At 46.8% G+C, this 23,475-nt stretch overlaps 1 protein-coding gene across 1 annotated transcript in view; it reads left to right on the top strand.

The window, feature by feature from the left end:
- Nt5dc3 (5'-nucleotidase domain containing 3) overlaps positions 1 to 23,475 on the top strand; it is a 57,503-nt gene that overhangs the window by 23,938 nt on the left and 10,090 nt on the right. The window contains exons 3-12 of the mRNA XM_021661174.2: positions 4,833 to 4,907; positions 5,517 to 5,572; positions 12,722 to 12,812; positions 13,743 to 13,880; positions 17,059 to 17,119; positions 17,523 to 17,625; positions 17,725 to 17,826; positions 19,648 to 19,729; positions 20,772 to 20,858; positions 22,038 to 22,178. Coding sequence (XP_021516849.1) covers positions 4,833 to 4,907; positions 5,517 to 5,572; positions 12,722 to 12,812; positions 13,743 to 13,880; positions 17,059 to 17,119; positions 17,523 to 17,625; positions 17,725 to 17,826; positions 19,648 to 19,729; positions 20,772 to 20,858; positions 22,038 to 22,178 — 936 coding nt within the window. The remainder of the gene's footprint in view (positions 1 to 4,832; positions 4,908 to 5,516; positions 5,573 to 12,721; positions 12,813 to 13,742; positions 13,881 to 17,058; positions 17,120 to 17,522; positions 17,626 to 17,724; positions 17,827 to 19,647; positions 19,730 to 20,771; positions 20,859 to 22,037; positions 22,179 to 23,475) is intronic.

Raw genomic sequence — 23,475 nt, forward strand, 5'->3', positions numbered from 1 at the left:
TTGGAAGGAGTACTTCAGAGCAAGAAGAGTGACGTTCTCCTTGCCAAAACCTCCTATGCTTACAGGGCTGGGAAGACATCTGAGTTTGGGATGCATAGTGATAGAACAGTCAGTTTGCAATTTAGATGCTTTCCAGAAAGTGAATATAAAAAGCTCAGCTCCCTAAAATAATATACCTTTTTATTTTTGAGTAATAACTATCTGTATTTTTATTTCATATGTCTTAGGATGAGCACTGGAGATCTTAGACGGGCTCTTGATGGCGTCTCCCAATTTCACAGCTTTGTCAATGTCTTTTGGTGCTACTGTGTGTGTGACACACACACAAATGCGCAGAGAGAGAGAGAGAGAGAGCAAGAGAGATTGTGCCTGCGCTCATGCTCTTGTGTTTATGCCCATATGTGCACACTGTGGGATAGACAGCGTTAGTTGCTCTTTGGGATGCTATCCACCTTGTTTTGCTTTTTGAGACAGGATTTTATCTCAGTCACTGTTCTTTTGCTGTGAAGAGACACCATGACCAAGGCAACTGAGTTCCTGTCTATACCCCATGTCCGGTTCTCCATAATGCTAACATTTTGTTACTGCTGGACCCTGACACGTGGAAGATTTGATACCGGCATGGAAACCTTCTCTGGTGTCTTTTCCTGTTGCAGAGCACTGAGCAAGACCCCAGTCAGCTGACTCCAGTTCTTTCTGACGTCCTCTTTTGGCATAGCGTAGCACACCACTGAGGTGCATTGTATTGTTTCATGGTGGAACTACAGTCTGGGCTCTGAGTGGCCGGAGGCCAAGTGTGGTTGTCATCACACCACATCAGACATGTCACTGGGTGTGGACCTTGACCAACTGAGGGGTGGATGCTTAGGGTCTCCACTGCCTGGAGACTGTCCTTAGCCCTGTCCATGCTTTCCTCGAGTGTGGACGTCACCCTGTGGCTGTGAGCACTCTGCTGATGTGTGAGAGACTCACTTAAAATGTGACCTGACCCCAAGTGCTTCCTGTCTCCTGAGGCCACTGCCCTGGACTGAGCAGGTGCCACCTCTGAGTGCATTAGGTGCCACGCCACTGTTCATGCCCCACAGTCTGTTCTCCACCGGATATATTTTAATTTTTATGGGGAAGCAGAGACAGGTGGAGCTCTGACTGAGTTTGAAGCCAACCTGGTCTACAGAGTGAGTTTCATGACAGCCAGGGCTACACAGAAAAACCCTGTCTTGAAAAATGAAAAAAACAAAACAAAACAAAACAAAACAAAAAACAAAACAAAACAGTAAACAGAAAAGCAACAAAGGCTCCCCTGAGCTGTCTCTCCATTCCGGAAAGTGAGTATTTCATAGGCCTCTAGTGCTGCCTCCAGCCTCCCTCCTCTCTGGCCCCAGACAGCACAGGCCTGCTGCTGTTCCTCTTGGCTGCGCGGCCCTTACACTGGCTCTCTATAGCATGGATCACTGTGAGGCACTGTGTTCTCTGGGCGTGTTGGCTTGTTGATGGCATGGCTCCCAGGGTAGAGTGGCACTTCCTTGGAACCGCCACTGTCACCTGTGTTCTCTGCAGCATGCTCAGCCCCTGGCACAGCGCTTGACACAAAGTGTGCGCGCAACAAATGCTTGATGTACAGGCCCATGAACTCTGCCGGTGAGAGCTTTGTCTGGGGCCAGCATTCCATGGGGCTTATGCTCTCTTTGCTTCCTGTTTTGTGAGATTTAAAAGAGCTTCATTTTCAGATAGACTCATAATCCAGGCTACATGAAAGCCAGACTACAAGCTTTGAAAAGCAAGTGCGTTTACAGGCATCTGCACTTCTGCAACTTCAGTTGCATTATAGAAATCATTAGCCCTTCAGAGAGCTGCAGTTAGGTACAAATGTGGACCGCAGCCAGCCCAGGGCTGTAGGTGTTACCCATGCGTGGGGGGGAAACCTTAGTTCTCTGTTGCACTGAGGTGTTAATGTTGCTAGGGTTGTTTGGACAGGGAAAACTTTGGGCTTTATCAGCATGCTCATGTTCTTCCCGAAGCCATTGTTCTGTTGGGGCTTATCTGTTTCTGTCTCTCTTCAAGGCCACTGACTATTGTCTTTCCACCTGTTGGGAATACTTCCAGCCGTCTTGTGGAGCTTCTGACTTGGTAGCTGCTGCTATCACAGGGAAGTAGTAAGCTTCCAGGAGAGGGGCTGTACTCAGTTTTGTCAGCTTGACACAAGCTAGAGCTCATTTGGGAAGGGAAACTCAGATTGCCTGTAGGCAAGTCTATAGGGCATTTTCTTCAGGATTGATTGGTGCTGGAGGGCCCAGATTATTGAGTTGAGTTTCACCTCTGGCCATGTAGTCCTGGCTGCTATAAGAAAGCACTGAGCAAGCTGGGAGGGCTGGGAGGGGGGAGCCAGTAAGCAGCGTTCCTCTGTTTTAGTTCCTGCCTTGTGTTTCTGCTCTGCCATCAGCAATGGAGTATGACCTGAGAGTTATAATGTGGAATAAACTCTTTCCTCCACATGTTGCTTTTGGTCATGGTGTTTTTCTTTGTTTTTTGTTTTATTTTATTTTTTTTTAACTTCACATGCATTGGTGTTTTACCTTCATGTATGTCTGTTTGAGGGTATCAAATGCCCTGGAAGTGGAGTTACAGACAGCTGTAATCTGCCCTGTGGGTGCTGGAAGAGCAGCCAAGGCTTTTAACTGCTGAGCCATCTCTCCAGCACGGTCATGGTGTTTTATGTTGTGAAAAGAAACCCTAAATAAGACAGGGCTTCTGGGCCGATTGAGGATGGATTAGGTGGGTTAGAGGTAGGCCTGGATGTGACACAGATCCCAGTTCCAGGGCTGCCTTGACTGCTGTGCAGCTTGGCAACCCACGGCAAGTTCCTTGATCGTCAGAACTAAAGAGGCAGGAGGCACTGAATCCCTATTGCTGGCCAGCGAGGTCAGCACTGCCCAGCTGGGAGCTGCTTAGGACTCTAAACACATCCCCGCCCCCCCAGGCTAGAGGAGGCTTCAGAGGCGCTGCCATTCTGGCTTCCTTTCAGTGAGTACAAGCACATCACCATGGCTGGTTCAGTGTGGGCCTTGGCAAGGATCTCACTAAAGACAGACGTACACGGTGTTCAGCAGTCTTGAGAACACCCACGGGGAGAAATATCAGGTTGGGGATTTCTTGGCACACACACCAGTGTAAGATAAATGAGCCCAAATGTGACATTCAAGTCAGTGATTTTTTTCGGCCTGACTTGAAAACTTGCCATGTGACTTTGGGCAGGCGGCGCTTGGTGGTTCCAGGAGCCAGCAGCAGCGTAGCTTGGCAGGCTCACTGGGGGTCTTGGTGCCCATCCAGCTTTTATTTCTATAAAGTGGGCACGCCAGCACTTACAGGAAGCAGAAGCTGGGAGGTGGTTGCTCTCAGCTCTGGGTCTGGGGGAAGGAAGTGCCAGGATTCTCTTACAGTACAGAGGAAAGACCACCCTTTTTGTATAATGCTAGCAATATGTCAGTAGGAAGCAGCAGAGACCAGGCTGTCTTCAAAAGCTCTGTGTGTTCTCGGAGCAGTGGAAGTGGACGGGCCACAGGTCCCTGGGACAGTGGTTGTGGGTCCCCAGCCAGCACAGCTGGGTGAGAACAGCAGCAGTAGTGGGAGTTATGCAGAGTCTCCTCCCGAAATGACGTCATTGGCTATCACGGGAGTGTGTCCCATGCTGCGACAAAATGCCTGACAGAAACAAAGAGGGAAAGGTTTATATTGGCTTACAGTTTGAGGATACAGTCCATCATGGCGGGGACGTCACTGAAGCAGGGCCAGGAGGCGGAGGGCCACACTGTGTCTGTAGTCGCGAAGCAGCAAGGAGCTGGTGCCCAGCTCACTTCCTCTCTATTATTCAGTCCTATGGAATGGGGCTGCCCTTTCTAGGTGGTCTTTGCTCCCCCGTTAACCCAATCTAAAGCTTCTCAGGCACATCCAAGAGTTTTTTCCATGGCAATACTAGATACTATCAGGCTGACAGTGATGAGTGACCATTGCAGAGCTGAACACCATGGTGTCAGATATGCAAATGGGTTCAAGGGGATGTCGTCTAATCTCAGCCTGGACAAAAAGACCCAGGGCAGGATGGAGAAACAGAGGAACAGGTTGTGATCTGTCCCTGCTAGTGTCACTTTCCCACCAAACAGTAGTGACTTCTGAGCCTTTGTGCAGGGACAGATCCGTGCCCATCCTCAGCTCAGTGCCTTTCTTTTCTTTCCTTCTTTCCTTCTTTCCTTCTTTCTTTCTGTCTTTCTTTCTTTCTTTCTTTCTTTCTTTCTTTCTTTCTTTCTTTCTTTCCTTCCTTCCTTCCTTCCTTCCTTCCTTCCCTCCCTCCCTCCCTCCCTCCCTCCCTCCCTCCCTCCCTCCTTTCTTTCTTTCTTTCTTTCTTTCTTTCTTTCTTTCTTTCTTTCTTTCTCTCTCTCTCTCCTTCCTTCCTCTCTCTTTTTTCTTTCTCTCTCTCCTTCCTTCCTTCCTCTCTCTTTTTTCTTTCTCTCTCTCCTTCCTTCCTTCCTTCCTTCCTTCCTTCCTTCCTTCCCCTCTTTTTTCTTTCTCTCTTTCTTTCTTTCCCTCCCTCCCTCCCTCCTTCCTTCCTTCCTTCCTTCCTTCCTTTTTCTTTCTCTTTCTTTCTCTCTCTCTCTCTTTTTCTTTCTTTCAGAGGGTAGCCCAGGCTAGCCTTGAACTGAGTGCATAGCTGAGAATAACCTTGAACTCCTGATCCTTCTGCCACAACGTGCTAAGTGCTGGGATCCTAGGAGTGCGCCCCTACACCTGGCCTCCTCTTTCATCCTCAGCTAAGCCATGTGTCCTGTCTTCTCTCTCAGTATCCCGTGGAAATCAGGAAGTATGAGTATGACCCAAACTTTGCCATCCGTGGACTCCATTATGACGTCCAGCGGGTGAGTTTGATCTCCTGTTTTTCTGTAGTTTCATGGTATTTGGAAATCAAACTGCTTAATAAAACTACTGGCACTTTCCTTTGTGAATGGTTTGGAGTGAAGTTCTTTGGGGTTGCAGAGCCAGATTATCTGAATATACTTGGTCGAGCCAGTTGGAAGAGGCACTGAGGCTTGCACCCTGGGTGTTGTTTGGGAGTGACAGTTAATGCTGGTAGTCATGTTGGTATGGGAGGAGCAGCCAGTCGTCATACTTTCTTTTGCTCATATGTCATTTCCTTAAAAGGCACCTCAGTTAACAAGTAAGGCTTTTGGAAACTGCATGCAGTGGTCCTCAACCTGTGGGGCATGATCCCCTTGGGGGTTGAATGACCCTTCTTAGATATCACTTAAGACCATCAGAAACATGATTTATAACAGTAGCAAAATTACAGTTATGAAGTAGCAATGAAATAATTGGAGGAACTGTATTGAAGCATCGCAGCATGAGGAAGGTTGAGGACCAGTGTGTTGAGGAAATGTGACATTGACAGGAGTTATAACAACCCTGGGACTGCTCATTTTGTATGCAAATTGCTGTTCATACGTGTGCACATGTTTATGTTCTTAAAGGCAGTGTTGATGAAGATTGATGCTTTTCATTATATCCAGATGGGAACCGTCTACAGGTAAGAGCAAGTGATGGTCCATTCATCCCCGGGGGCTTTGGATGGTCCTGCTAACTGCCCAGGGAGGAGGGAAGTGGCTGTGTGTGCATCACAGGTCTGTCACTCACTCAGTCATCAGGAGTACCGGATGAGCCCTGGTGCATGCTAGTGCTGAGGGTTTGGCTGCACGGTGCCTTCTGGAGCTTGAGGGTGAGCACTACAGCCCAGAGTGGCAGGTGGTGATAGGCATACTTGCCCTCAGGTCATGGGGAACCATCAGGAGGAGGCTGTAGGGATGCTGTCGAGGGTCCTGGGAAAAGGCGTAGAGGGGCTGGGCTGCTGGGGTGAGGGAGGGAGAATCACATTCTCATTGTGATGGTTAGCATGTTGGATATTAAGGCTGCTTTTGTTCCTTTTTAGAATTCATAGAAAGGCTGGGCGGTGGCACATGCCTTTAAGTCTCAATACTCAGGAGCCAGAGGCAGGCAGATCTGTGAGTTCAAGGCCAGCATGGTCTACAAAGAGAGGTCCAGGACAGCCAGGGCTATTACATAGAGAAACCCTATCTGCAAAACAACAAAAAGTAAAAAAATGAAATTCTCACTGTTAAAATGAAGGGTTTTGGCTGTTGCCATTTCCTTATTGGCGAGGGGCTCAGGAGAGTGGTCCGTATGTACTTAGTTTGTGTCTTACAATTTAAAACACATGTGCACTAGCTGGCCGTCATGGCGCATGCCTGTACTCCCAGCACTCATGGAGGCAGAGGCAGGCGGAGCTCTATGAGTTTTAGGCCAGCCTGGTCTACAGAGTTCCAAGGCAGCCAAGGCAATACAGAGAAACTCTGTCTTGAAAAACAAAACAAAACAAAACAACAACAAAAAAGCACTTGTGGATGGACTATAGTTTAGATTCTTGTCTCTGTCTTTTTTTTTCTTCCTTATGAGAGTAAAACAGGTTTTCAGGTAGATGTTGCCAGTAGCCCTGTGCCCTCTGTACACTAGTGTTGCAGACTCTTCAGAATTTTGTTGTTTTTCAGTGTGTATATATGTATGTACTTGTGTAAAACCCAGATCTCAAGTCCCCAAACGACCAACATGCTTTGAGTCCGATGAAAAACACATCTTGATCCACAGGCAGAAGGAGATTGTGTGTGTCACACCAGGCAAATTCTGCCCTCATAGTGACACACTTCCTCTAACACTTCCTCTAACAAGGCCACATCCACTGTAACAAGGCCACACCCCCTAAAAGTGTCACTCTCAGTGGACCAAGCATTCAAACACATGAGTCTAAGGGAGCCATTCCTATTCAAACCACCACAATCTCTGTTTCCTCCCTGGCCTCTCATACACATGTGCTTTCTCTCCTGGCCCTTACAGGCGCCCCACATGCTGTTCATCCCCGATATCATGGTCTCAGACTCTAATGGCCGCCTACTGTTTTAAAAATGAAGTTGAAGCCTTTGGCATAGGGCTAGTTTTTTTTTATTTTAATTTTTTATTAATTACACTTTATTTACTTTGTATTCCCCCTGTAGTTTCCTCCCTCCTCCCCTCCCAACTCCTCCCTTTCTCCTCCTTCTTCACTCATGCCCCTCCCCAAGTCCACTGGTAGAGGAGGTCTTCTTTATCTTCCTTCTGATCCTAGTCTGTTAGGTCTCATCAGGACTGGTTGCATTGTCTTCTTCTGTGGCTTGGTAATGCTGCTTCCCCCTCAGGGGGAGGTAATCAAAGAACAGGCCAATCAGTTCATGTCAGAGGCAGTCCCTGTTCCTATTACAATGGAACCCATTTGGATACTGAACTGTCATGGGCTACATCTGTGCAGGGGTTCTAGGTTATCTCTATGCATGCTACTTGGTTGGAGTATCAGTCTCAGGGAAGTTCCCTGTGTTCAGATTTTTGGTTCTGTTGCTCTCCTTGTGGGGCTTCTGTCCTCTCCAGATCTTACTGTTTCCCACTTCTTTCATAAGATTCCCTGCACTCTGCCCAAAGGTTGCCCATAAGTCTCAACATCTGCTTTGATAGTCTGCAGGGCAGAGCCTTTCATAGGCCCTCTGTGTCAGGCTCCTAACATGTTCCCTGTTTTCTCCTTCTTCTGATGTCCAGCCTCTTTGGCTTATCTGGATGGAGACTGAGCATTTTAGCCAGAGTCTTCCCTCTTGATTAGTTTCTTTAGGTGTACAGATTTTAGTAGGTTTATCCTATATTATATGTCTATATGAGTGAGTATATACCGTGTGTGTCTTTTTGCTTCTGGGATAGCTCACTCAGGATGATCTTTTCCAGTTCCCACCATTTACCTGCAAATTTCATGATTTTCTTGTTTTTAATTGCTGAGTAGTGTTCCATTGTGTAGATGTACCACAATTTCTGTATCCATTCCTCAGTTGAGGGACATCCAACTGAATATCCAACTGAAACTGGTTGTTTCCAGCTTCTGGCTATTACAAATAAAGCTGCTACAAACATGGTTGAGCAAATATCCTTATTGTGTACTTGAGCCTCTTTTGGATATATGCCTGAAGTGGTATAGCTGAATCTTGAGGAAGCGCTATTCCTAGTTGTCTGAGAAAGTGCCAGATTTCCTGAACAGAACACCAACAGCACAGGCTCTAAGAGCAACAATCAATAAATGGGATCTCATGAAGCTGAAAAGCTTCTGTAAAGCAAAGGACACTGTTGTCAGAACAGAACAACAGCCTACAGATTGGGAAAAGATCTTCACCAACCCTATATCTGACAGAGGGCTAATATCCAGTATATATAAAGAACTAAAGAAGTTAAAAAGCAACAAATTAAGTAATCCAATTAAAAAATGGGAAACAAAACTAAACAATTCTCAATAGAGGAATATCGAATGGTAGAGAAACACTTAAAGAAATGCTCGACGTCATTAGCCATCAGGGAAATGCAAATCAAAATGACCCTGAGATTTCACCTTATACCCATCAGAATGGCTAAGATCAAAAACTCAAGTGACAACACATGCTGGAGAGGTTGTGGAGAAAGGGGAACCCTCCTCCATTGCTGGTGGGAATGTAACCTTGTTTTTTTTTTATTTTATTTTATTTTTCTTTATTAATTACACTTTACTCACTTTGTATCCCCCCTGTGGTACTCTCCCACCTCCCATCCCAACCCTCCCTTCCTCCACTCTCTGCATGCATGCCCCTCCCCAAGTCCACTGATAGGGGAGGACCCCTTTTCCTTCCTTCTGATCTTAGTCAATTAGGTCTCATCAGGAGTGGCTGGCTGCCTTGTCCTCTTCTGTGGCCTGGTAATGCTGCTTCCCCCTCAGGGGGAGGTAATTAAAGAGCAGGCCAATCAGTTCATGTCAGAGACAGTCCCTGTTCCTATCACAATGGAACCCACTTGGATACTAAATTGCCATGGGCTACATCTGTGCAGAGGTCTTAGGTTATCTCCCTGCATAGTCCTTGGTTGGAGTATCAGTCTCAGGAAAGACCCCTGTGCTCAGATTTTTTGGTTCTGTTGCTCTTCTTATGGAGTTCCTGTCCTCTCCAGATCTTACTGTTTCCTACTTATTTCATAAAATTCCCTGCACTCTGCCCAAAGGTTGCCCATAAGTCTCAGTATCTACATTGATAGTCTGCAGGGCAGAGCTTTTCAGAGGTCCTCTGTGTCAGGCTCCTGACTTGTTCCCTCTTTTCTCCTTAAGATGTCCAGCCTTTTTGCCTTTCTGGATAGGAATTGAGCATTTTAGCAAGAGTCCTCCCTCTTGATTAGTTTCTTTAGGTGTACAGATTTTAGTAGGTTTATCCTATATTATATGTCTATATGAGTGAGTATATACCGTGTGCATCCCTCTGCTTCTGGGATAGCTCACTCAGGATGATCTTTTCCAGATCCCACCATGTACCTGCAAATTTCATGATTTTCTTGTTTTTTATTGCTGAGTAATATTCCTTTGTGTAGATATACCACAATTTGTGCATCCATTCCTCCACTGAGGGGCATCTGGGCTGTTTCCAGCTTCTGGCTGTTACAAATAAGGCTGCTACAAACGTGGTTGAGCAAATGTCCTTATTGTGTACTTGAGAATCTTCTGGATATATGCCTAGGAGTGGTATAGCTGGATCTTGAGGAAGCGCTATTCCTAGTTGTCTGAGAAAGCGCCAAATTGCTTTCCATAGTGGTTGTACAAGTTTACATTCCCATCAGCAGTGGAGGAGGGTTCTCCTTTCTCCACAACCTCTCCAGCAAGTGTTGTCTCTTGAGTTTTTGATCTTAGGCAGGGAATGTAACCTTGTACAACCACTCTAGAAAGGGCTAGGTTTTTATTTTAACTCTTAGTCAGTCCTACACATGTTCTTGCCTTACTGGGTTTGTTAAGACTCTTAGTTACAAGTAACTGAACCCTAACACAAACCGTTTTAATAATAAGAAACTGCATTGCTTTCTTGAACTGTGGTCTACAGACAGATCTGGGTGCAGGCATGGTTGGCTTTGAGTCTGAAATTGATATTGTCAGAGCTCGCTTCTCTTTCTTTCTTGTGTGTTTCTGTGTGTGTTCATTTGTGTTTACATGTGTGCTTGTATGGAGAGGTCAGTCTCAGATGTTTTTCTCTGTCACTTTTCACTTTATTTTTGAGACAGGGTCTCCTCTTGAACTTGGAGCTCACCAGTTTGACGAGACTTATGGTCCAGCAAGCCTCAGGGATCCACATTTCTGTGCTGCCGTAGCAATGGTGGGATTACAGGCACAGAGCTCTTGGGTCCAGCTTTTTTCATCATCGTGTTGTTAAATGTGGGTTCTGGGGGTCAGTTTTGGGTCCTCATGCTGGTGTGGTAAGCGCTTCCCCAGCTTTCTTTTCTGGCTCTCTTCCTGACTTGGTGTTTTCAAGCAGCACTAGCTTGCACTCCCCAGCCCCTGGTCTGGAGAGAAAAGGGGGAGCTTTCTGCCATTCACAGAGGTTGAGCACAAGCCCCATCCTGCACAGTCAAGTAAAGGGGTGCAGGAGCTGGGTGACAGCAATGCAGGCTCTGCTCTGCTTTCCCCTGGACTGCTTGGCCTGTCTTGCGCTCCTCCTCCCCCTCTCCTTGCCTCCTGGAAATGCTCCCACTCCTGCCCCCGCTATGGTCTGTCCTATTCCCCCCTTTCCTTGCCCTCTTTTATTGTCTTTTTTTTTTATATGTCCTTTGTGTAGGGCTCAGCAGGAGGAGCCAGATGAGGTGTTTAAAAAGAAAGGACATTCAGGCATAGGTCCTAGCCAGAGCAGAGTGGATCTCCAGGGCGCAGTGTCCTGGGCCTGAGTCTGGGGTTGTCCTCACTTCCTCCCTGTGAACTCCCTCCCACTCTGTTGCCTGCACACAAAGTCATCAGTCTCAGCAAGTTCTTGATGCTGTGGGAGCCTTGGTTTCTTTGTAAAGCAGCCAATCTCAGAGCCTGCTCTGTGCAGCTGGTTGTGAAGTGGAGGTGTGCTTGGGAAGGTCCATTTCCAGTTCCCTTCTCAACTAGTTAAGGGGTGGTGGGAAGAAAGCAGTTCCAGTCTTGCTTGGTTTGAGATCTGCTGCTGCAGATTATACCCTCAGGCTTATACCCTCAACCACAGCAATGGCTTCCAAGGGCAAGGTCAGGCCCGTGGGGGTTTGAGCAAGCTTGCTTGCTTGCTTTCCTTGTATGGTTCTGTATAAGGCAGCTTTGCCAGAGCTGTTCTCCAAGGTTGGTCTAGAATGATCTGGTTTGTTAGCAAGGTCTTATCTGATTGCTGGAGCACAGTGTTCTTTTGCTCTCAAAAGGCCAGGAGTTGTAGCCAGTCGCTCAGGCAAATGTCAATAAATGCAGGGGGGAGTGGAGACCCTGAGGACAAAGCATACACTGAGATGCATGCATAGTGTCTGCATCTTAGTGTCAGGTTGCTTTTTACCTGGTCAGCCTGTTGGAATTCCTGCTGATTGACTTTCCTCTGTGGAGGGCAGCTAGGCTCTCTGCAGTTTTCTAAATCCCGTTTCACCCTGGAGAAGGGTGGAAGAGCAGCTCTCTGGATGGGCAACTCCAGGTGAGCCTGTGATGCCCTCATAGCACACCCAGCTTGCTGGTAGCCGAGGCCAGAATGACCCTGGATATGCAGGAGCTGCGCTGATTTGCAAGTTTCGGGGGCAGGCAGACGGTGGATGTGTACAGATAGAAGCTAGTTCTTGTCACCTAGCACTCCTCTCCCTGCGCTGCCTGCCTTGGGTCTCGGGTTTAATCTTCTTAGCCTCCTCTGTGACCTTTTCCATCTCAGCACTAAACGTTGGGGACTGTAGTGAAGGACGAAGAATGGATTAGACAGGAGTAGCCGTTCTCTGCTCAAATGTATGAGAAGCTCCACCCAAAGGAAGTCCTTGGGAAGCCCTGCACCATGGTGGGCTGAGACCCTGGATAAATCCCGACACACTGCTTTCTACCTTGCTAACTTTGAGGAGGACACGTGGCCATTCCCGTGGGAAGAGCACAGACCCCTTAGGACAGGCGACAAGTAACTGTGCCCAGCGCAAATACTACTTGGCATGTCGGAGATTGCATGTGGGATTAGTTATTGCTATAAATATCTGTTTTTTGTTTGTTTGTTTGTTTGTTTTGGTTTTGGTGTTCTGAGACATGGTTTCTCTGTGTAGTCTTAATGTTAGGTCTGAGAATTGCTAAAGGAAGACCCCAGACTCAAGTAGTATGTAAAAGCAAAGTGTTTATTCTGCAGAGAAAACCAGCATGCAGGGTGGCTCACTAAAACAAAAATGGTACTGACCAAGGGGGGAACTTGCAGGACCTTTTTTAAAGCCAGAAAGGGAAATTCCTACTGTGGTTACATGACCTTGATTGGGATTGGCTGGTGCCCGTGGAGGCTATGTGACTCCGATTAGGACTGGCTGGTGCTTTGGAATTAAGTCCTCTCACTGGCTGTGATGGAACTCTGTGGAACAGGAACAGGTGGCCTTGAACTCAGAGATCTGCTAGGATTAAAGGTGTGTACCACCACTGAGCATATATGTGGTCCATGTTACTAATAGAGGCCTACCTGCTGGATGTAGCTGCTGCCCTGGCACATCTTACCTCATGATGACAACAGGTTTCCCACCATAGCGGGAAAACCCCATCGGTAGACAGAGGTCCTGCGTCGTTCTCTCCATTGGGCACTGTATGGACACCGTGTTTATTTCTTTTCAGAGGCCTCAGTGTTGTCCCTGATGAAGAAGTCATCGACATGTACGAGGGGTCCCATGTGCCCTTGGAGCAGATGAGCGACTTTTATGGCAAGGTAAGGCGAGCTACTGGTTCATTTGAGCCATTTTCTCCTCTGGCTGGCTCTTCGGCATCTGGGAAAATATCTTAGGGAGGAGGGACTCGGCTTTGGCCCTCAAAGGTCCTGGTTCCGGTGCTCCCAGGTGCCAGGTGAGGCAGAACATCAGTTAGAAGGGTGCTGTGGAGGAAAGTGGGGAGCCGAGGGAGAGAGAAAGATAGATACATCTGCTTCAACAGCTGGGCGCTTCTTCCTGAGAGTGAGCTACGAGTTAGTCAAGAGATGAATCTGCTGATGGTAAGAGCCAAGCCTTGAGCCCCTGGTGTTTGGGGGAGGGGACACCTGTAGCTAAAGAAACTTAAACTCTTGGGCTCATCTGCTGTGTGTGTGTGATTGGGTCTGGAGAGGGTGTGAAAGGGAAAGAGATTATAGAGTCACTGTTCCCTCTTTTCTCCCTTTGGTGGAGGCCTTTTCCATCTTCCATATCTACCCCAGTTGTCACCATACCCATGCAGGTGCAGCCCCACCTCTTGGTCTATGTCACTAGCTGCTACCAGAGGAGCGGTGTGGCTGTCCTGAGGTGGGCTGAAGAATTCTGAGACTGAGGTCTACTCAGCCGCCTTTGTCTGGGCATGACCCCGGCTTTTCTCACCTCTGTGACCTCCTGAGAGGGAGGTGGCGCTGACACTTGGGAAAGTGTATGTGTGGGTTGGGGAGTGAGGAAAGAAGGAAAGGATGTAAGGAGAGGGTAGCCATGGATACCTACTAAGAATCGCTTCTCATGAGGCTGAGGAACAAGAGAGCATATTACTTTCTTGCTGTTAGGTCCCTCTGTGCAGAGGGAGCCAAGTGTGGGTTCCTGGAAACCCCTGGCTTTCTGGCAGCCGTCTGCTGCCTGTCACCCTGTGAGATGGGGTCTCTGTTGCTAAGCCTGCCCTGCCTCTGCAGAGCTCTCACGGGAACACCATGAAGCAGTTCATGGATATCTTCTCGCTGCCCGAGATGACCCTGCTGTCCTGTGTGAATGAACACTTCCTGAAGAACAACATCGACTACGAGCCAGTGCACTTATACAAAGATGTCAAGGTGAGGGCCGAGGGCAGGCTGAGTTCAGGGCTGTGGCTGTGTGGCTTCCCAGAGTAGGATAGCTGCTCTCTGGGTGTGTGGGGCGGTTAGAATCATCCTGCTCTGGGTCACCTGCCTCTGTGATTGACTGTGGAAGTCATAAAGGGACATGGCTGTCTCAGAATAATCAGGGCAGCATGCTCCATCACAGATGGTGCCTGCTGTGATCTGTAATTCTAATCCTCTGGCGGCCCTGCATACCCTTGTACCCTAAGCCTGCCCGTAAGGTGGATACTTCCTCTTCATGCAGGAGAGGCCACTATCCATGCCTCATTTTTTCACCCATGAGGCTGAAGTCACCAGAGAGAGCCCTTCTTAAATACTTTTCAAATGCCAGAACAGAATTGCATACCTTTGTGGCATACGGGTGCTTTGCTGTACACTGTATCCCACGAAGATGCCCAGGGTTGAGGCTGGGGTGGGGAGGGACTAGTTAATAGGGAACCTTTCTCTCATATTCACAAGGGCTCCATGCGGCTCACCGAGGCCTGCAGAAGTTGTGTCAGAATCCCACTGGAGGGCTGCAGACAGATACACACCCTTAGGTGCATAGACGCGCATTCTACAAGTTTGCATATTAGATCATGTTCACACTCACATTTATAGAATTATATGTATTAAGCTGTGTCAACTTTCTCAATACTAAAACCTATGTTCAGGTATTATTTATGTGGTAGATAATCATAGAGTACAGTTTTGTACTATAATCCAGTTTTATTAAACTTATTTATTATTTATTTTTTATTGTATTTCAGTTTCTTAGTAAAGGAACATTTAGTAGCTACCTCTCAAGGTTATTAAAGGTCTAAACAGCATAATACAAAAACTTGAACATGGTAATGTTTCAAATAATGTTAATTTCATGGAAATGTGAGTTTTAAAAATGTGTGGTGTTGAAACAATAACTCCATTTCTTTTATCTATGATGTGTTCTTTTAGCCACAGTTTTTGTTGTTGTTTGGGTTTTTTGTTTATTTTTTTTGAGATGGGGGTCTCACTTTGTAACCCTAACTGGTCTGGAATCTGCTATTGTAGGCCCTGCTGGCCTCTAACCCACAGGTACCTGCCTGCTGTATCCCGAGTGCTGGGACTAAAGGCGTGTACCACTATGCCTGTCATAGCCATCATTTTCTTTTAATTGAATTTTCTTCCACACAATATATTCTGAGCATGATTTCCCAACTCCCCAACTCCTTCCATATCCTTCCCACTTTCCCTTTTGCCCAACTCTTCCCCTTTTTTCTCTCTTTGGAGGACAACAAACAACAGCAAAAGAACAGAATAATAAATAAAAACAAAGAAAGAGTACAAGAAAGACATAATTAATAAACAATAAATAATATATAATAAATAATAATATACAATAACTAAATAATATATAATAACTAAATAAATAATAAATAAAAACAAAGAGTACAAGAAACATGTAATTAGTTCATTAAAACACAAGATGAGAAACCATAATTTACAGACAAAGGAGTGGCTGAGACCAAATGTGCGCCAACAGCGCGTAACAGCTCCGTTGAGTTTCCTTTGTGCTGGCCACTGCTGGGGTGTGGATGACACGCAGTAGACTGTTGGAGACTAATAAAAAATTTATATATATTTAAAGATACACATTTCTATACCAAAACATTTTTCTTGTATGCTCGTGGCCAGTGCAAATTTTTTTTTTTCTGAGGCAGGGTCTTTCTTTGTAGTCCTGGCTGTCCTGAAACTTGGTGTGGAGATCAGGCTGGCTTCGAACTCACAGAAATCTGCTTCTGCCTCCTGAGTGCCAGGATTAAAAGTGCGCACCACCATGCCTAGCTCGCTGTGTGTATGTGCGCGCGCGCGCGCGCGCGTGTGTATGGGTGTTGTTGCATGCATGTCTGTGTACTGTGTGTGTGCCTGGTGTCCTGGTCTGCTGTGAGCCACCACATGGGTGTCAGGAATTAAACCCAAGCTCTGGAGAGCAACCAGTGCTCTTACTCTCTGAGCCATCTCTCTAGTTCCCTCATGCAATGTAGACTTTTGACTGTCCTGATTTCGGGGTTTTAGATTTGAAGGAGGCCTGGTCATTTCTCGGCATCACTTTCATAAAAATTTGGCTAAGTTTATGTGGTGTTTAATTCCCTATACGTAAGACTCATTTGTAACAGAGGAGGAAGGTTTAAACGAAGGTCCAGTCTTTGCTACAGGGCTCACTGCTGCAGCAGCAGGCACTTGTGGAGAGTTGATAGTGCTCCAGGCTGCTCTGAGGGCTTTATAGTAACACATTAAATCTTCGCGTTTAGGGTTGGAGGGATGCGCCACTGTTATCATCACCCCCACTTTAAAGACACTGAGGCACAGGCAGCTTGAGGGTTTTGCCTAAGCTCAGGCAGCTAGTAAGTAGCAGAGGCTAGGTTTTTAATCCAGGCAGTTTAGCTTGTGTTTAACTATTGCCTTATTGCCTTCTGTGTTTTATAAAACTGAAATGGGTTTATGGTAGTTGAGATTAAGTTTACCCCAGAGTGGCCCAGTGTGACAGAAGTCCACACACGGTATAGTGTAAGACTTAGGTGCCTGCCACTGGTACCAGAAAGTGTCCATGGCCCTCCAGGAGTCTAAAAAGGGTAGCTACGCAGCCCCACCCCACAAGAGGAATTCTGCAGTGACACCTAGTGACCTCATGCTGAGCTCTCAGCCCTCAGACCCCTCAGTTGGGGTCTCATGCTCAGACCCCAACCCTGAGCCCACAGTGGACTTTCTGTCATTCCCTCGTTCCTGCCTCTGCCAGCTGGATTGTTGCTGCCTGGTGACAGTGACTTGGGCCTCCAAAGAGGAGGCGTCCTTGGCTCTCTGCCTTTGCCTTCCCTCACAGAACTGTCTGCATCTAGACATGGGGAAGGAAGGACACAAAGAGGCAAGGCAGGGACTCACCATCCTGCATGAAAACAACAGCTTGTCACATGGGACTTCATTCAGAGTTACACAAATGACCTTTTAAAAATGAGTCGTTTGGAAGTCTCATTGGTAACAGCCCTGATACTGTGGACTCACGTCCCTTCAGGCCACTGGGGATGAAGGGGATGGTGTTGGGATGTATAGCTCACACTGGAACTAACTCCAGCGCCCTCAGCTCCTTTCCACTGATGTCAAATCTGCCTTTTGACAGGATTCCATAAGGGATGTCCACATCAAAGGAATAATGTACCGAGCAATTGAAGCGGATATTGGTATGTACTCAGCAGTATCTGCCGAGTTGCTGTGGCCATTTAAACATCACACCCCACCCAGGGCCTGAGCAGGGACCACAGGTGTTCCCTGCGTATTGTTTAAGGCCTGGCAGTGTCAGCGTCTCCTCTCTGTCTAGGGTTTGGTGTCTGTCAGTCTAATTCTAAGAGCGGTGATGGCAGCTCCACTCTCCTACCATCCTCCCTTTCACCAGGCATGTATGTGCCTGTGTGGTGCCCTTGTGTCCGCTGCAGCGGACACCCACACATTGCTGAGTCAGCCTTCCTTGAGACTTGCGTTTCCCCACTGTGCCTAGGACACTGCTTGCCACAGGTGCCCATCTCGTAAGTGCCCACAGAGTGCCTGATTTCATCCTGACTGTGTGAACTTTTCTCTTGTTCCTAGAAAAGTACATCTGTTATGCCGAGCAGACCCGTGCAGTGCTGGCCAAACTGGCTGCCCACGGCAAGAAGATGTTCCTCATTACCAATAGCCCAAGTAGCTTTGTGTAAGTCCCGCAGGTCAAATGCCATTCGTTTACCATCAGTTTGCAAGGAAAAAAAAGTTCTTCCCTTTGATGTCAGCTCACCTGGCTGCCTTGTTCCAGAAACAAAGGGATGCGCTATATCGTGGGGAAGGACTGGAGGGACCTGTTTGACGTGGTCATAGTTCAGGCGGAGAAACCGAACTTCTTCAATGATAAGCGGAGGTGAGGGCCCGATTACTGGGGGACTGGGCTGTCTGTGTGAATACAGGGATAACATCTCTTAGTGAGAGCCAGTCGCAGGGTCATAAGCATCCGGGACCCAGCTTCTAATCTGTGACCCGCCTAACACTTAGCTTCGGGAACAGTTCCATGGCACATGGCAGACAGAGTTCTCAGTTCAGCGTGGGTTGCTGTGGTTCTGTGAGTCAGGCTTGAGGAAATTGAGACTACAGTGGAAAACAAGGATTAATACCATACAGCAAAGTAGGTCTTTGGCTCCAGATGTGAAGTATAAGAGAGCACCACCAATGCCAGACTGCCTCATGGCAGCTCTTGAAATAGAACTAATTGGTGCCCTTCTTTGTTTTGTTTGTTTTGAGACAGGGTTTCTCTGTATAGCCCTGGCTGTCCTGGAATGCTCTTTGCAGAGCAGGCTGGCCTTGAATACACAGAGATCTGCCTGCCTCTGCCTCTCGAGTGCTGGGATTAAAAGTGTATGCCACCACCATCCAGCTACTGTTGAGGATTCTTACGGTAGCATTCTAAGAAAAGCTCTGCCTTTCTAATGATCTAATGGTCTGTAGTTGGTGGCCAGCAGCCTTTCCTCTGGGTAGCTCCTAGGATCCTAATGTATCTGAAGTTAGTGTGGTATGTGTATAACTGTGATGCTAAGTTCAGCATAGAGAACAAGAATGTGTTTTGAGTGTGGTCGGAAGCTACACGCTCGCCATGTTGCTTACAGCGCCCTTTCACCGTGCTTAGGTTCCTGTGAGAGCTGGGCTTCCCTTCACCCAGGCTTTTCTGAAGTGCTCATGGCGGTGGAGGGGTTGGGCTCATGCTCTTCTTGGAAGGACCCAGCCCAGCACTGTTTTTCCCCTTGTTCTGGATGTCTGGAATAGTGGCTGAGACATCCCTATTCCTTCTGTTGTTTATGAAAGCCAACAGTTGAAGATGACTCATTACTCAGAATATCCATGTGAAGAAGTATTAAGCAGCCACTAAAGATGATGAATTTGGCTAGTAAAAGCAGCCAGCATGTCTTACTGCTAATGTGTTTGAGAATATGACATCACACGAGAGATTGCTGACAGGATTAAAAGAAAAGAGATACAAATAAAAGTGTACAAAAAGATCTTCATGTTCCTCAGAAAAGGAAAACTGGATTCTGATACCTATTTTTCTATTTTTGTGAGTTTCTATTTTTGTGACTGGAGAAACAGTTATGCAAAAAGGTACCCTGAGTCCCACTGCCTCTGCCCTCCACCTGACATTTGACCCAGGCTGCCAGAGCCCCCCATTCCCCATAACATTTGCAGGCAGCAGTGTCTGTAGACCCCTTGTGAAGCAGGTGCTCTCTGCACTGCCAGACATCCTAGAGCATCAGTTCACACATCAGATACCCTGTATCAGATGTTTACAGTATGACTCACAGCAGTAGCAAAATGACAGTTGTGAAGTAGCAACAAAAATAACTTTCGTTGGGAGTCACAGAAGCATGAGGAACTGTATTAAAAGGTCGAAGCCACAGGAAGGTTGAGAACCGCTGTCCTAGGGAAACCTGCTTACAGGCTGTGCTTACAAGGGTGGTTGACCCTACAGTTATTATTTTTCTTTGTTCTTTATCACCTACTTGTGAGTAGTGGGTCTGTGGTGGGGCCTGTGTAGTGTGGCATGGAGTTACCGGGGCCAGGGGATGCAGTGAGGTTTGTGGTTCAAGAGCTATCTACTTCCTGTTCTCAATGAGTTCCCATTTTGTATTTTGTGGAGAGGAGAGACTTAACCGCTATCATGTGTCCTAATAACATTTTGCTTTTCTGTTGCTAGACCTTTCCGAAAGGTGAATGAGAAAGGTGTCTTGCTCTGGGATAAAATCCACAAGCTACAGAAGGGCCAGATCTACAAGCAGGTACCTATGCCTTCACCAGTCTCTTCCTGTTGTTTGACAGCTAGCAGTCACAGGGCTGGATACAGAGACTGGCCAGGTGCTTGGGACAGTCGGGTATCTTAATTGACTGATGATTAGATGGTAAAACTTAAGTGAAAGTCGATGTGTTTTTAGTATGCTGGTATTCAGATTGACTCAAAGTTGGCCATTTAAAAAATAACATTTAAAATATTACCCTCTATAATAAAATGTAAGATGTCAGTAGTAAACCTCTGAAATTTCTCTTTGAGGCACATTGATCTTGGCTTATTATTACTCACCAACATATTTGCTGCTGAGAAGCATTTCATGTGCATCATCTAAAGCTGTCAAGAGTTCACACAGTGGCTGAGCATTCTTATGTCACCGCAGCTGTTTCCTTTACTGAACATTCTTGGTGGGTTGTAATAGCCTGCTGGATTTAGCAGAGTATATTCTCTAGGCTTGAAAAATTATTCTTAATTCACTCAGTTTACTTCTAAAAAATTAGAAGATTTAGATATGGCTAATAGAACTTTCTGTAAGAATGTTCTCAAAATACATTGTGAATGCTCACCATCAGGGCATTGGCAGAAGGGATCAGCTGTAATAGTTACAATAAAATTCATAGTCATTTATATGGAATGATGGTCTCAGCATGTTTGGTTAGTGTAAAGATAATTGCAAAGAGGCTTATGTAATCTGAAATGTTGTTGTTCCTGGCTGTGGTCCTACTATGCAGTCCTGGCTAGCCTGGAATATGTAGACGAGGCTGGCCTTGAACTCACAGAGGTCCTCCTGACTCTGCCTCAGAGGGCAGGGTTTAGGGTCGTGTACCATCATGCCTGACTGTGAAATCTTTTAGATTTGTCATCAAGGAAAGATCTGAAAGATTTTCCATGAGTGTACTTTTAGCTTTATATGTTGATACTTAAAATAAATCCTAAGAGTTAAAAACAATTCTTGCAAGTTTTAAAGCAGGTTTTGTAAACTGTGGGCTACTGAGTTTCCAACCTGTAATGATCTATGATCCTCTTTCATTCAGGGCAATTTGTATGAGTTTTTGAAGCTCACTGGATGGAGAGGATCCAAAGTGCTGTATTTTGGTGACCACATATACAGTGACCTGGCGGTGAGGAGCCTTTTTTCCCAGTGGGGATGGCTGTCTTCAACTCCATCTAGTGGGGATTCCCTTTTCTGTTGGGTTATCTTTATGGTTTTCTGAGAAACTAGGAGTGGGTCACAGTTTTGAATGTCTCACTTTTACAAAGCAGGAGAGATTAGAGTTGTGAAAAGATAGATTTTTTCCCCTCTCTTTGAAATGATGGAAATTAGAAATGTACTCAAAGATTTAATCAGAAAACTTCTATTTAAATCACTCCGCTATGTACTCCCTAAATGCCAGGAACCTTTTTTCCATCAATATGTCAAAACCTTTTATCAATATGTCACTAACTTCAAGCGCGCATGCAAATGCTCACAGCCAGCTGCACTTCTTTCTAGTCAGTCACTTCTGAAGAGCAGAAGCTGGCATTGCCAGGAGCTGGAGGAGGCCCATGTCTTTTTTTTTTTAACAAAACTGATATCCTGGCCTGTTGTGAACTCACAGGGTTGTGATATGTGGAATAAAAATGCATTCAAGTGTGCTTGCATTATCTGATTGTTTCAGGCCTGAGGATCTATGGTTCCCCGTAACCCAGAGGGCCCGGTACATGGTAGAGGTACCCCAGAGGTTTGGGAGGTGCTGCAGTATTGAATAAAGGACACTTCCCACACAGGCACAGGGCTAGGACTGAGCCCAGGCAAGTGCTGTACCGCTGATCTTGCTCCCAGGTCCTCTCTAAAGACTGCATCTCATGGCGTATGGCTCAAGCTGTCCTGGAAATCCTGATCTCGTGCTGGACAGTGCGGTGCTCAGATTCCAGCTGCACTGCACCCAACTTGAATGCAGACCATTTGGAGCCTTTGGGTTGAGCCTCTCTCCCTGTCCCTGACCTCACAGATCACTTTTTACCTCCACAGACCGTGGTTAATGTCTCCATGGCCCCCTCCCAACACCCACACAGCACCCCACTCTGTGAAGCAGCTGTGAGTCACAGCCATCATTTCCAGAACAGAAACTTTCTCTGGGTGAAATGGTCAAAGCCCAGGGGCCAAATTGGTTTTAATTAAGTGTAATTCGGTGCCTTCAACTTGGTTAATAACTAACCATTACAATGAAAGAGTGACTGAGCGAATGCCTCCCTTGTCTGGGAGCACTGTGGTGAGTTCTGAGGGACTGACGGCGGCATCCTGCGGTTTGTGTGATCAGGACCTGACGCTGAAGCATGGCTGGCGCACTGGAGCCATCATCCCCGAGCTGCGGTCTGAGCTCAGAATCATGAACACGGAGCAGTACATTCAGACCATGACATGGCTGCAAACCTTGACTGGCCTCTTGGAGCAGATGCAGGTTAGGGTGCTGTTTCTGTTTTCTCCATCTTTTTTTTCCCTTTAAGCTAAAGATAGTTACTGATCAAAACAATGTCCCGTGTTTTCTGTGTAATCGTGAAGTATAAGGTTTAAGTTTTCCTCAGCAGAATGTAGAGTTGCTAGTGGTTATTTTGACCTTTCCTCTTGATGGGATCTTAATGAATGCCCCCGGAGCCATTTGGAGAGCCTTTCCAGGGTCTCAAAGGCAGGTGTTATTTCTGTGCCTCTGTTGGTGAAAATATGTTCATTAGTGTCCATTCAGTTATGTTCAGCCACCCACTTTGCCTTTAGATTACCCGGGGGCCTTCCCTGCACTGGCCTCAGTTTCCCCATCTGTAAAATGAAGGGTCTTTTGTAATGAACATGCCTGTGTAGGCACCAAAGAGTCACAAAGCAAGTCGGCATACCAGGTTGGCTTCCAATGGCACTGTGATTAGCTGCTCTCTGGAGTTGGTTGACAGTCACGCAGCCAGCCTGGGCAGTTAAGACAGCATGTCTTTGCTGCACTCATTCCCTAGATCAAGATATTGCCCCCTCTCTTGTATCTATGACCACTTTTCTGGGCTATTCCCACCCTATCTCACGAGCTACTTTTAGTCTCTTTTCGTGCCGTTCAGCTGGCCATGCTCTGTGAGTGAGTGAAGATGATTTTAGGTTAGTTGGCACAGATGGGCCACTCTTGGCTGGCACACCTGCAGCCTCTGGTCATGGCCTGCTGCCCAACGCTTCTCCTGCCCAGCTTCGAGGAGAACAAGGCCTCTCTCCCAGGGTGCACATTCCAGCGCGTGGGCCCCCGCACGTCCTCCAGGCCCGGGTTCTGGTAGGCTCTCAAGACCTGGGCTCTTGGCTCCTCTGGTTGGAGTTTTTTTTGCTTTCTTTACTGTGTCTGCTATGAGGTGATTCTCTAAAAATAATGATGGGCTAATGCAGCTGAGCCTGCACCTGTGTCTCATGGTGGTGGTAGTTATTCCTGTGTGCCTGCCGTTGTGCCGAGTGCCCCCATGGCACACGGATTCTTAAAGGCCTGTAGTTTTGGGCACAGTCTTTCCATTTTAGAACAAGGAGGCTGGGCTTTGTGGCACTACCCTGAAGTGCTTGCTGCTTTAGTTGGCAGGTGGCGCTAAGGGTCTGTGATAGTCTTGTTTTTGGGCCCTCCTTCTGTGTTTGTATTTTTGTTGCCTGTGGTTAAGTGGTCCAAAAATATGAAATGGAAAATTTTGGAAACAAGCAATTCAGAAATTTTAAATAATGTTTACAGGATAGTGTTAAAATTACTG

Source organism: Meriones unguiculatus, chromosome 2, assembly GCF_030254825.1.
Source record: "Meriones unguiculatus strain TT.TT164.6M chromosome 2, Bangor_MerUng_6.1, whole genome shotgun sequence".
NCBI classification, from domain to species: domain Eukaryota; kingdom Metazoa; phylum Chordata; class Mammalia; order Rodentia; family Muridae; genus Meriones; species Meriones unguiculatus.